At 34.0% G+C, this 13,121-nt stretch overlaps 1 protein-coding gene across 1 annotated transcript; it reads right to left on the bottom strand.

Moving 5' to 3' along the window:
* Window positions 1-901: 901 nt before the first annotated feature.
* LOC134267943 (uncharacterized) lies at window positions 902-7,490 on the bottom strand. Its single transcript, XM_062750152.1, has 4 exons — window positions 7,012-7,490; window positions 4,176-4,447; window positions 1,820-1,920; window positions 902-1,476 (listed from the first exon to the last, which is right to left on the bottom strand). Exons 1-4 carry the CDS (start codon window positions 7,177-7,179, stop codon window positions 935-937), a joined length of 1,083 nt encoding a protein of 360 aa, XP_062606136.1. The 5' UTR covers window positions 7,180-7,490; the 3' UTR covers window positions 902-934.
* Window positions 7,491-13,121: the final 5,631 nt, after the last annotated feature.

A 13,121-nucleotide genomic window follows, 5' to 3' on the forward strand; every position in this document is an offset into this window, starting at 1 on the left:
ACTCAAAAGTTAGGACAAGGTTAAAGTTTTCACAGACAGACAAACAGACAGATAGATAGACAGCTAGACAGACGGACGGACATGGCAAAAACTATTTACCCTCGAATCTTCGATTACAAAAGCATAAAAATACGCCATGTTATTATGAGAAGTATGATGCATTTGTTTATTACTAAACAATGATAGGAATGTGAACTTAGTGCTATAATATTAATGTTACTGTGAAAAGGGTTATTTTCTGTTTAAGAAAATATATTTTGTTCTTTGAAACCACCTTTTTTTTATTCGCCCACCTGAGAGTTGGGAGAAAAAGGCGGGATTAGATAATTTTATAAAAAAAAAATAAAAAAAAAAACACACACACAATAAATTTTGAATGAGAAAATATTTTAAACCCCTCTCTTCATCGAGAAAATTTTCTCCATACTTAGATAATATACAGTATACAGGGAAATTTTCGTCCTCCGTTATATTGATGAAAAACAGGTAATTCAACCAAAGGAGAGATACGTTCAATGATTTATAAAAACAACATATGATTCCAATGTAAACATGGATGTTACTCTGAAGTCTTAAAATCATAATATCTAACAGAAACACCAACAAGGACCAAAATTTGTATCACATCTCATATCAACTGTCAACCACCGATGTGAGTTGTGATACAGATTTACCAAGAATTATTGTCTGTAGATATCGCAATAGTGCCAATGCCCAGCACTTGGTCTCGTATATCGAGAGTAACTTACCTTTTACCATTGTTTTTTTTTTTGGTTTCAACAAGAATATATATAAAACCCTTGTAATATTCATTCGATAAAGGGTACAATTAAAATGAAAGATTTAAAACTGTATTTACAACTTTTAAATGTATTTATTTAGAAAAAAAATAATCAACAAAAATAACATTTGGCGGACGCGTTTTAGCAAGAGTTTAAACACAAACACAGTGTGAGGCGGGGCAATATCCCATCCGACAGTTCGTCTCACACCACTGCTGCATACCCGGGGTCTTCTTCCAGACCGTAGTGGGTCCACACTTCTTTTTGCGGCTCATTCCCCCGGGAACAGGACGAGCACCGCTGCCATTAGAAGCAGCAGTTGTAGAGGAAGGCGGCGTAGGTTTTGTTGTCGTTGCTTTTGGTTTTTGTGTCGTTGTTGTCGTCGTTGAAGTTGTGGTAGTCGTTGGTTTTGTCGTTGTGGCTTTTGTTGTAGTTGTGGTTTTAGTTGTCGTTGTCGGAGTTGTGGTGCTTTTCGTTGTCGTTGTTGGTTGTTTCGTCGTCGTTGTTGTTGTAGGTTGTTTTGTCGTTGTTGTTGTTGTCGGTCGTTTTGTCGTTGTGGTTTTTGCGCTTGTAGCAGCATTCACTGGGTTCCCGCTCTTGCTTTCTATTGCTATATCGGAACAGCCATAAAATTCCTCCTGAGATCCACACCCTATGCATCCTTTTCCCGTTGGATCAACACCCCAACTGTTTCCTTTAATCAAAATTATTTTTATTTTAAAACAGCATAATTTTTCTCAGTTGCATATATGCACTTTTATGAAAAAATCGATATCTGCTTAAATCATCATTTAACATTCAGGCATTTTGTAGAATCAAGTTGTGATAACAAATTAACATCAATCTCTATGAAAAAGAAATTTTTCAGTGTCGTTTCGATTTTCATGACGCGTCGACGTCTTGGTGCAACATTTTTTAAAGATAAAGTATTAGATACTAACAAAAAACTTTGATAACAGAAACCGATAGGCAAATGTTAATTGAAAATCAACTTTTAAATACTTGATGTATAGGATTATAAGCATATTTTAATTAACCTGTGTGGTATTTCCATTGTAAGATGCACTGAGTACACGTCAGACCGGGTGGTAGCCGTAACTGAGCATGGTGCATGCCAACAGCCGTAGATATGTGCATCCTTCAATAAAAACACAGAAGTAGAAATTAATCACAGAATATTTTGCATGAATCAAGCTTTTCTTGGAGAATAAAATAGATCAATATAAACAAAAAATTATAAATAAATATATAAATATATAAATGATAAACCCCAAAAAGTACATAAAAAGAAAATATTAAATCTCGGATGATGCATTTTTATTTTAAAAAATAGGTAAAGAAGAGAACTCATAAATATAACATCAAACATGTTTGCAAGGAACTGGATTTAGTTGTGTATTGGTCTAAATCTATACACTGCCTATACATGTACAAAAATTCTAGTATTTCAATTCTCTATGTATTATGCAGGAAAAGAAGAAAACACTTGCTGTGGCCTTCAACTCGACCTTCAGATATATCGACGACGTATTATCAAAGAACAATGGTATTTTCCATTACTACGTCGATACGATATATCCAGGAGAGCTTGAGATAAAAGATATCACACATCTGTTTCATACTTGGATATTTTACTTGAAAAAAGACGTTAATGGTAAGCTAACAACCAAGTTATATGATAAAAGAGACGACTTTAACTTTTCTATCGTCAACTTCCCTTACTTATGCAGCAATATACCTTCATCACCTACATACGGAGTGTATATATCTCAGTTGATTCGACACGCAAGAGCATGCTCTACGTATGAACAATTTCTAAAACGAGGTAAAATATTGACAAGCAAGTTGATGAAACAACAATATTAGCAGTCTCATTTAAAGGCATCATTTTTCGTAAGTTCTATGGTCGATACAATAACCTTGTCAGCAAATACAATTTATCATTGAGTCAAATGCTGACTGACGTTTTTCATACCAATTGTTAGTCCATTTTTATACACTGAATTGACAACGGATTTTCCCGTTACTCAGTATTTCACAATCATGACAATGAGCACACGGCGGGTGTGACCGGTCAGCAGGGGATGCTCACTCCTCCATGGCACCTGATCCCACCTATGATGTTTCGGAGGTCCGTGTTTGCTCTGCTCCTATTTTGTACATATTGTTTTATGGACTTTGATATTGAATACTGTTCGTTATCTCCATATCTTTATTTTAATTCCTTATTTAATTTAGAACAGGAAGAAGTACCACCGAACAGATATCTAATCTACGAATAATCTGCAAGAAGTACCAACAACACCAGCTAGACCTTTATCATATGTAGCATGCTGCCTTATGGACTACCATGAGGAAATACAACATCAATGCCAACCTTGTTCGAGTGATCGAAGAGTTATACAACAAGGCCACTAGTCCAATTCACTTGAATAATAGCATTGGTGACTGGTTCCACACAACAGTAGGAGTACGCCACGGCTGCCTGCTTTCTCCCACCCTCTTTAACCCCTTAAAAGGATTATGGAAGATGCTCTCGATGATCACAAAGGCACAGTCTCCATCGGAGGAAGAGCCGTCACAAATCTGCCATGTTCGTTGCTGACATAGATGACCTTGCAGGGAAAGAGACTGAGCTAACCAACTTGGTGAATCGCCTTGACCTAGCAGTCTCTGCATATGGCATGGATATCAGTCCAGAAAAAATTAAGCTGAAGACCAACAACGCTCAAGGCATCACCTCAAAAGTCATGGTCAGCGGAACATGTCTGGAAACAGTGAAGACACTTAAGTACCTCGGATCCATCATATCAGATGGATAAGATTCCAAACCAGAAATTATAGCAAGGATTGCACAAACAACTGCAGCATTAGCGAAATTAAAAACCATTTAAAGAGACAGAAATATCACTCCAGCTAATGTGTTCCCTTAGCAAATCAGTCTTCCTGTATACCTGTGAAACATGGACTCTCTCTGCATAGCTCGCGAAGAGGATTGTGAGCACCGAGATGAGATTTATAGGAAAATAGTAGGCATCCAATACACTGACAGTGTGACCAATGAAGATGTCCACAGGACAAAGACAACCTCCTGATCTCCTCACTGTCAAGGGACAATGTAAGTATGACCACATTTCAAACTCAAGTGGCCTTGCAGACACAATCCTGCAAGGGGCAGTTAAAGGTGGTGAAGATAGGGAAGACAAAAGAATAGGTACAGATAGCATTCTTGAGTGGACTGGACTGAGCCTTGCAGAATCCCAGAGAGTGACAGAAAACAGAGAATTATGGATGGCAGTGGTGGATAAGTCTTTGAAGGTGCCCCATCGACATCCATGGATGCTAGGTGAAAGTGATGTATTTTAATGAACAAGAAAAAAATTATATTTTTACCTTGTTGAATTATTGGCAAACATTAGCAGATTTTTATCGAAGCAAGTCTGTGTTGCAATTTTTTTAACGTCGTTATTTGGACAAAGACGGAACTCAAACCACCCCTTATGGTTTGCTGTAATATCTACGTGAACGTCAATTAGCTGCCCCTCAGTATAGTGTCTCGTTATGATACCGGAAGCATACTTTCCCCCTGCCTCGTGATCACGTGGCTGCGGTGCATTGTAGGGGTCGCCACAAATCCCACACTTTCCACCGTTCAGCATCTGTACCTGATTTAAAACAAAATATATATAAATAAAGACGAACTTAAATCAATTGTTTTCAAAAATAAAGAATCATTTATATTGTAAAATATTGAATCATTGTGGAAAATTTTAGCATTCGATTTGCAAAATATTTTGTTTAAGAATAATAGCACTGTGATAAACTGCCAAAAAAGTGACGTATTAGCAATTCTTTGTTTAAACGGCGACCTTGAGTAATCCTGTATTCTGTAATAGTATAAGAGTATCTAAATTTGACAAATATTTACCGATACCTCATCAGAATCAAGCTAATATTTCGCCTAATAATAATATGCAATCGCAACATTTTCAAACAGTTAGATGTTGGGAACCTGTCGGGATTTTACGAGTGGTAAGGTTATGAAGAAGAACCTAATGCTTGCAGCTTTCTCAAATTTTCTGACCCAAATTCGCGTAATTTAGGGGGGTGGTGGTGAAGTCCGATGTTACAACAAAGTAAATAATATGAAAAAGTTTCCAACTTCTATTAAAAATGTTCTCTTTTCCCAATAAAACTATATGGTAGCTAAATAAATTATTATAGAATATAATTTCAAAAAGCATTGAATAGATTTTAAAAAAAAAACAGCATCAATACTTGTAAATTAGACGAATTTTTAAATTAAAACGCAACCCGGAAATCAAAGTCAACTTTTAAAATTGTTAACTTTTTTGTAAAGTTTGACTCTCCCTCTCTCTCTCTTTTTGACACATGGAATTGACACACTTCCATGTTTGGTCAAATAATGGGTGAATTTGGTGCAACAGACGCGAGGATTAATGCCAAAACATGGAAAAACAGAATCATTTCCTGGCCAGTTTCCCCCCTAGGCATCAGTCGGTTGTTACGACACCGTACCTAAATAAAATAGCGTTTACAATATTCACTGTGTTTGCAGAACATGATATGAATCATGTGTGTTGCCCAAATATTTGGTCCGAGAACAAGACTTCGATTAAGAACAAACTTATGCGCGCGATGCACTGGTGCAAACTTCTTTGCATGGTACGCTGTGGGTACTTGATTGGGTCAAAACAAACCTGCATAAACTTGAAGACACGCCTTAAATAATCCTAATCTTGACAAAAAAAAAACAAACATAAACAATATAGACTAAAAAGGTTTTTTTTTTAAAATAAAACAAAAAATTTGAAGTGTACACTTGAACTTGGGTTCGTTGCCGGAGCCTGACAATTGATATCAGGGTTTTATCTCGGTATAGTTCGACAAAGCCTTAAAAACTAGAATTATCTTGTATGAAAGAAAAATTGAAATTTCTATATACTGCGTATAACTCTTTTTTCATTTAAAAAAATATACAAATTATTTAGTTTGACTGTTAAATTTTTTGCAAGCTTTAACGGTTAATATTATCAATTTTTTTTAAAGATATCTTTAAAAAAAAACATTTGTAAGCGCTCAGTTACATTTATTTCTTTTTCACGTTTTTTTCTCCTCCAGAACCTTGATTAATACATTCTAGTATAATGTAAATTCTGGTTGCATCATCTGTTTATTACGTCACGTTCATAGTCCCATAGAGTCCTGTGATCAAAGATTACTCGTATTTTCGATTTTGTACATGTTTCAGTAAATCATTTAGTTTTAATGCTTATTGAATATAATCTCCTTATATTTCTCAGCAACTGAGGCACACTATCTCCAGGCGACATGTGAAAACTTAAGTCAAGACAGTTTTCACAATTTTATTTAATTTAATTTAAAGAGACGGTAGAAAAAATGGCTTAAAACTTATTTTAATAACATGTCAAATATCAGTAAAGAAATTTAATTATTTAGCCTCTTTATAAAATACACCCAGAGAGGATGTTTTTGATTATGTTAACCAAGAAAAACAAGGTTAACATATTTGAAGAGGTATAAATAAAATAAAAGTTAAACTCATTTTCGTTAAATATTCTACTTTTTTTCAAACCAAAATAAACCATAAATAAATCTTTATTTATAATATTTACAACCGTATACTTTATACAATTTCTCTTGGTACGCAATATCACATTTTTCAACAATTAGAATATATTCAAATGGCATGATGGGTTAATTATGAATTTTAAATTTAAAAAAATTTCTTTATTTTCTTCTCGTCTTTCTGTCACAGGAGTTTGCTAACATGTATGTTGCAATTTGAAGTTGCATGCATTGATTTTCAAAATGGAGAAGAAATGTGTTAAAAAAGAGAGAAAAAAAAATTCAAATTAAAAATAAAAGAGCAGACCAAATGTATATGAACTCATCATGAGAACATGGAGCCGTTAAAATTGCCCTGATCAGTTGCAATAATTCTATGCAATATCTTTACTTAAATAATCTATTTTACAAAATATATAATTGGAATTTAATTGTTTTTAAGTGAGATTTCACCCAAATGTATTAGTTATCATTCTTTCAAATTCTGGACATATTACAATTATTTACTTCAAAATTATTTATCTTGCGTCAATTTATATGTTTAAAAAATTAACGGAGATGACTCTAAGAGTATTTAATTATGTATGATTTTACGAATCCATGGTCAATAATTATTTACCGAAAATCCTCCGCAGAATAAAGCATTGTCGTCGTAGTTATGGTTGGTATGAAACCCCCTTCTCCACATGGTACTTCTTGCCGGGGGCTCCCACAGCCTTCCATGCCCTGAAGCGTAATTCACAATATTTAGACAAAAGTAAACGTAAAGTATCATTAGTCTCGCCATGTTGGAGGACAGTTTCCAGAATCAGCTCTCAAATATTGGTTACGTATTGATATACCCGAAACAAGTCCTTCCGGATTGAAAACACGCCCAAATTCCGATGCATTTCTCAATCTAATAACCAGCACTCAAAATATGTTTAACCCCTTTTTAACGCCTTACCCGTAGATAGCAGTTTAGCCAATCTGAGCTTAACTCTGCATAACAATGAAGTTTGTCAAGTCCAAAATAAATAGATCGATTAGTTTTCTCCGCATGAATTTACAGATTGGAAGTTGGTATTTATTCCTAGTTTTGATAAATTCATACCTATCAGTGTTCTACAAATACGGGACTGATATCTTTTGCAGGATTGATTGTTACGACAAATATCGACACGTCACTCCCAGACCCTGGTGAGCAAACACGAGCTAAGACGAAGATCATATACCAAGAACACATAGACCCATCGGTATTTAATTTCAATAATCCGGCAATAAATTAAAGAGGTCTTACGGTTATCGGACGAAATAAAAACAGATCTGAAGTCTGAAAGGGTGTCATCAAATAAAACCTTCCTTCTAGAGTCCGTTGGGTTTCAAAACAAAATATTTACTGGAATGTCAACAAAGGGGCTTATCTTCATAGACTTTATTAAACAATTAATTCCTGATATGATTAGTTATAAGAGGGTAGGTAAGAATCCAAGGAAACATGTCACCCGCAGACATCCATACTAACCACAGTTTTCTAATATTCAGAAATCAGTATAAAAGAAAGTAAATATTAGGTGGTTGTAAAATGTAATCACGTGTTTTATTTTCAACGTTAAAATGTAATTTTCTTTGTACTTATTACATTTTGTTATTTATGGACATGATTATTTTTCACATTCCCATAAAAGTTAAGGCTAGATAAACCTACGAATACCAGTAATGAACTAGAGGTAGCTTAGGATGTTATTAACAAGCATTCTCTTTTGACTTGTCACATCTTTCGAAGATCGTCTTCTTACAAACTGAGGACATCCTGATGGGTACTTTTTGCGCCCCTTTAAGACTCATTAGAGCATACATTTAAATATTCATATAAAGCAGAATTTATGCAAAAACTTAAACGTGAAAAAATGTCCGTTGCCAATGGGTGGGGTCTTCAATTGGTCGATGCAATGAACTTTTCAGCAAATACAATTTATCCGGCATTGAGTAGGGGGTTCAGGTATAAATTTTCGGTGAAATATTTTCAATTAAATATATTCTAGCACAAACATGGAAACATTAAGAAATATAAAAAACTTTACTTGGTGAAAAAATTCCAAGTAGAACAGAAGTTATGAAACAATCAATGTTGTGAGTACTGCTATTTTATGTAAGGAAATTTCTATACATACGAGCATTAAATGATGGCACATGAAAGAAGAAAAATCCGTTAAATCTAGGTATTTTTTAAGAGATAGAGTCTAATTTTATCTAGAAGTAGGGCAAACTATATATTTTCGGAAAGGTCTATGCAAGCCCTAATTTTCTGTTTTCATGTCAGCTAAAAAATATCCAAGATGGCGGCAAAATATCCAATATGGCCGCCAATAGTAAAAATGGCCGATACAGTCTTATTGAAAGCATACTTTCAAAATCAGGTGAGTTAAGAATAAATAATGAAATTTTATGAATTATTTACAATTTATTACTTTTAAAAGACTTATTAAAATAAGGATCGTAATAAAATATGGTCACTAAAGGTAAGTAAAGAAGAAACTTCAAGAAAGATACCAATAATATGAAAATAGCAAAAAAAAAAAAAAAAAAAAAAAAAACAAGAAAAAGAATTTACTACAATTAATTCACAACTTTATTTTTAAATTTACATAGATCTTTAAATACATATCAAATTTTCGGTTTCAATCAATAATTGTGTATTTTATCCATGCTTCCTGGACAAGTTGAGTGTTAAGTTTCTCTCAGACTTCTGCTACTACCGGCCGCGGGCGGGTACCATAATCATGATATGGAACGATTCTATAGCATTTTCCTGAAGTCTAACTGTATTTACACTCACTGAAAAAAAAATTAACCACAAAGTATTATGTGCACAAACAAATCATAAATATTTTATAGTTATAAGTAAAACAATTAATATATATATTTTCTTTTATCACATTTGAACTTCGGGTTATTCATTTATTATACAGACAGTATATATTTCAGAATTCAGAGGAAATCCAGGCTGCAGAATCAAATTTGTACATTTATATCAGGGATCGTTAACTAGCATATATAGGCCCCTGTATATGTTATGTAGTAGGAAATGACCATAGTTTTCGAATTCATAGACTTTATTCCAATAAGTCTAAACTTATTTAATCTCACATTTTCTATTTCACTTGTGGTTTTACGATACAAAAGTGTGCATGAATTTAAAGGTACTAAGAAACTGTTCAAAAGTTGCGTCGGGTTGAGTCTTTTGAATGAAATCCGGGTGAATTATTTTCTGAAATGATTACAGAACCACAATTTTCTGATAGGAAATTTTCTCAGCTTTCTAATAGTGTATGTTGCATAAAAATATTTTGATTACTTACCGTAGTAAAATTGACCTCTTTCCTTTGAAACGAAAATACATAAACGTCTGCACATTGCATCAAGATGCAACAATAACAATCTTAATCTTCAAAATGTAAGCTTTCCTGTGATATGTCAATGTCGTTAATTTCTTAAAAATCGCCTCCCGGAAAGCCAATCAAAATGACGCTATCATGGTCGCCGAGACAAAATGACAGTGCCATGCATCAAAAGGGAAACCCAGTATCCAATTTTAGCACAACTTCGACCCGGTTAATTTTCAATACAGACTTATTAGAATGACATAACACACACATCATACGAAAGTTCAAACAAAGAAGAAAAAATCGTTATATTTAGTTTCTAGATTAATATGAATAATAATGCAAAAAAGACGTTTATAAACACCGATAAATTGCGTGTAATTAGCACAATTACACAGGTAAGTCGGGTTACCTGAACCCCCTACATTGAGTCAAATGCTGTCTGACGTTTTTCGTACTAATTATTACTAGTCTATTATTTATACACTGAATTGACGACGAATCATAAATATTGATTCGATGTATATGTATACCATTTTAAGGCCTTTAAAAACTTGCTATATTAACTCTTTGTAAGAACTCTGATTCATATTCGAAAAGAAATAGATAATCCTATTATTTATAGATAATTCAAAATTTAATTATACATTCATTTAAATATATATTTAAAAAGTTTAATTATTCATTGTAAAATAAAATACATTTCTTCTTTCTAACTCCCCCTTCTAATTTAATTTGTTTTAATATTGGCTATCTATCTATAGCAATCATCAAGTCGAACTGTTTAAGTACACTGTACTTAGTTTATCTTAGTAACAGATTTTTATTGCTCAGTTTTTATCAGGAAATGAGAACTTAAAGGACATGGATAGTACACCTTTATATTGTTATGGATATTGAAAGATGGACAGATATGAATGTATAGCAATTGTTTATTAGTACTTAGATGAAAGATAGATGGATATAGAAACAACCCCTGATTTATTATCAGAAGATGCTTAGATCTGGAAAAACCGCCTAATTTAATTGTTTAGATTCCTATCTTTACATCAACTTCTTTTGAAGAAGAAAGGAAATTACAGATCATCTACAATATGTACTTTGTCACCTTTATCAGGCGATTATTTTGTTGTCTTAGGAAAAAAATAAACTTGTTAACGTTTTCAATTATTTACTTTGCAAGCTGGGATAAAAGTAAACTCCTTCACTTTAATGTGAAGGAATTGGTTTAAAATTTGATAACTCATTGCTGAATATAAAGGTTGAACGTTTTTTATACCCTCCCCCGCTTGAAAAGCATGGGGTATATAGAAACGGGGTGATTGTTCATCTGTATGTACATCCGTCCGTCCGTCTGTTACGCTTTGGGGTACCTCCTATTTTACTTTTTGATCAGATACATTTTTCGGGTTCCCTATACAATGCAGCAAAACATGGTCACTGCCACTCTATGTTTTGCTATGGAAAACCCAAAGTATGTGTCTGATCTAATAGTAATATAAGAGATTCATAGTGACAATATGTAACAAAGATTCTGTGAAAGTCTCATAAAATTTCATTCATTGGTATAAGAGAAGTTGCGGATAAAAGATGGGTAACCCCCTATGTTTTGCTATGGGAAACCCAAAATATGTGTCTGATGAAAAAATAAAATAAGAGGTTCACAATGGCAATATGTAACAAAGATTCTGTGAAAGTCTCAAAATTTCATTCATTGGTATAAGAAAGGTTGCGGACTGGAGATGGGTAACCCAAAGCGGAACGGTCGGACAGACGGAATACAAACGGAAGAAGACTCCTATCATTTAAATAACCCCTGCTTTTAAAGCGGGGCCTGGGGTATGATGATAAACCTTTTTTGAATAAAGAAACATATGGGGCATTTTTCAGAAATAACATCACATATTCTGTTTGGAAAAAAACATGAACGTGACAAGAATCATTGTAACACGTTCGTCATTATAAGTCATTAAAATGCTTCCTTAAAGAATTCCTAAGACACCTGTTTTTACCCAGCTGTTCGATAACCAGGAACAAACTTGAGAATTAAACAGTCAGATGAGTTGAAATAAATTAGGAATAAGACATACCTACAAGATTATAACATAGTAACACTCGACTTTTCAGAAATGCATGTAGAGGTTTCACAAAACGACAACATGCAATAAAATTAAATAACTTGTATATCAGGAAAGTTTATATGAAAAATCACGGCGTTTCCCTAAAAGTGACTAAGAAGATGAGTGAACAAACTGAAAAAGTTCTGACTTATGGTCTTGGACAAAAAAGCGAACATTTTTATCACATTAGTTAATACTTTTTTAAAAATCTCCAAACTGTTACGCTTTGGGGTACCCGTCTCTTATCCGCAACTCCTCCTATATCTCTGAATAAAATTTAATGAGACTTTCACAGAATGTTTGTTATTGTTACTATTGCCACTGTACACCTCCTTTTTTATTTTTTTCTAATCTGACACATATTTCGGGATTCCCATAGCGAAACATTGACCTGTTATTCTTTCTATGATATTGAAGGGTACCATCTCTTATCTGCAACTCGTCCTATACTACTGAATAAAATTTTATGATACTTTCACAGATTCTTTGTTACATAATGCCATCGTGCAGCTCCTGTTTTACTTTTTGATCGGACACATATTTGGGGTTTCCCATAGCGAAACATTGACCTGTCATTCTTTCTATGATATTGAAGGGTACCATCTCTTATCCGCAACTCCTCCTATACTACTGAATAAATTTTTTGATACTTTCACAGATTCTTTTTTACATAATGCCATCGTGCAGCTCCTGTTTTAATTTTTGATTTGACATTTCGGGTTTCTAAGAGGAAAACATGTATTTTGCTATTATAATCATATGGGAAGCGGGGGGAATCATTACCTCTAGTTTGTTTTTTAACGTCCTACTTGAGAACTTTTCACTCATAGGGAGACGCCACCACTTGCCGTTGGAGAGCTGCAATTTTTGTCGTATACACTTACGGCCATTGAACAGAAGGGATCTTTTACGTACCGGCACCTACTGAGACACGGGACTTCGGTTTATACAATCTCATCTGAAGGTCCAGTCATCACATACCATACAGTTGTATTCGAACCCGTGACGTTAGGATCAACTTCTTACTTCGCGACTCTGAACAGACACTCTAGCCACTGCTTCACGCAGGCAACTAAAAAAATTCCTATATGAACTAGTCGTGTATGAAATCATGATAGTGTAAACACAAAATAGGGTTTAAATGATCATTTTACTCCCGCTTTAAAGTGAGAGGGATATTGTGATCGGGATGTTCGTCTGTCTGTCAGTACTTCCATCCACCTGCCACGCTTTGGTGTACCCAT

This window comes from Saccostrea cucullata, unplaced genomic scaffold (assembly GCF_032062105.1).
Source record: "Saccostrea cucullata isolate Sc308-1 unplaced genomic scaffold, CSIRO_AGI_Scuc_v1 ctg244, whole genome shotgun sequence".
Classification (NCBI taxonomy): Eukaryota; Metazoa; Mollusca; class Bivalvia; order Ostreida; family Ostreidae; genus Saccostrea; species Saccostrea cuccullata.

Coding starts and splice junctions, on each gene's coding strand:
- LOC134267943 (XM_062750152.1), bottom strand. CDS start 7,179: ATGGCGAGACTAATGATACTTTACGTTTACTTTTGTCTAAATATTGTG. Junction 1,921..4,175: donor TTTGCCAATAATTCAACAAG/GTAAAAATATAA, acceptor TTTTTATTGAAG/GATGCACATATCTACGGCTG. Junction 1,477..1,819: donor ACAATGGAAATACCACACAG/GTTAATTAAAAT, acceptor TTTTGATTAAAG/GAAACAGTTGGGGTGTTGAT.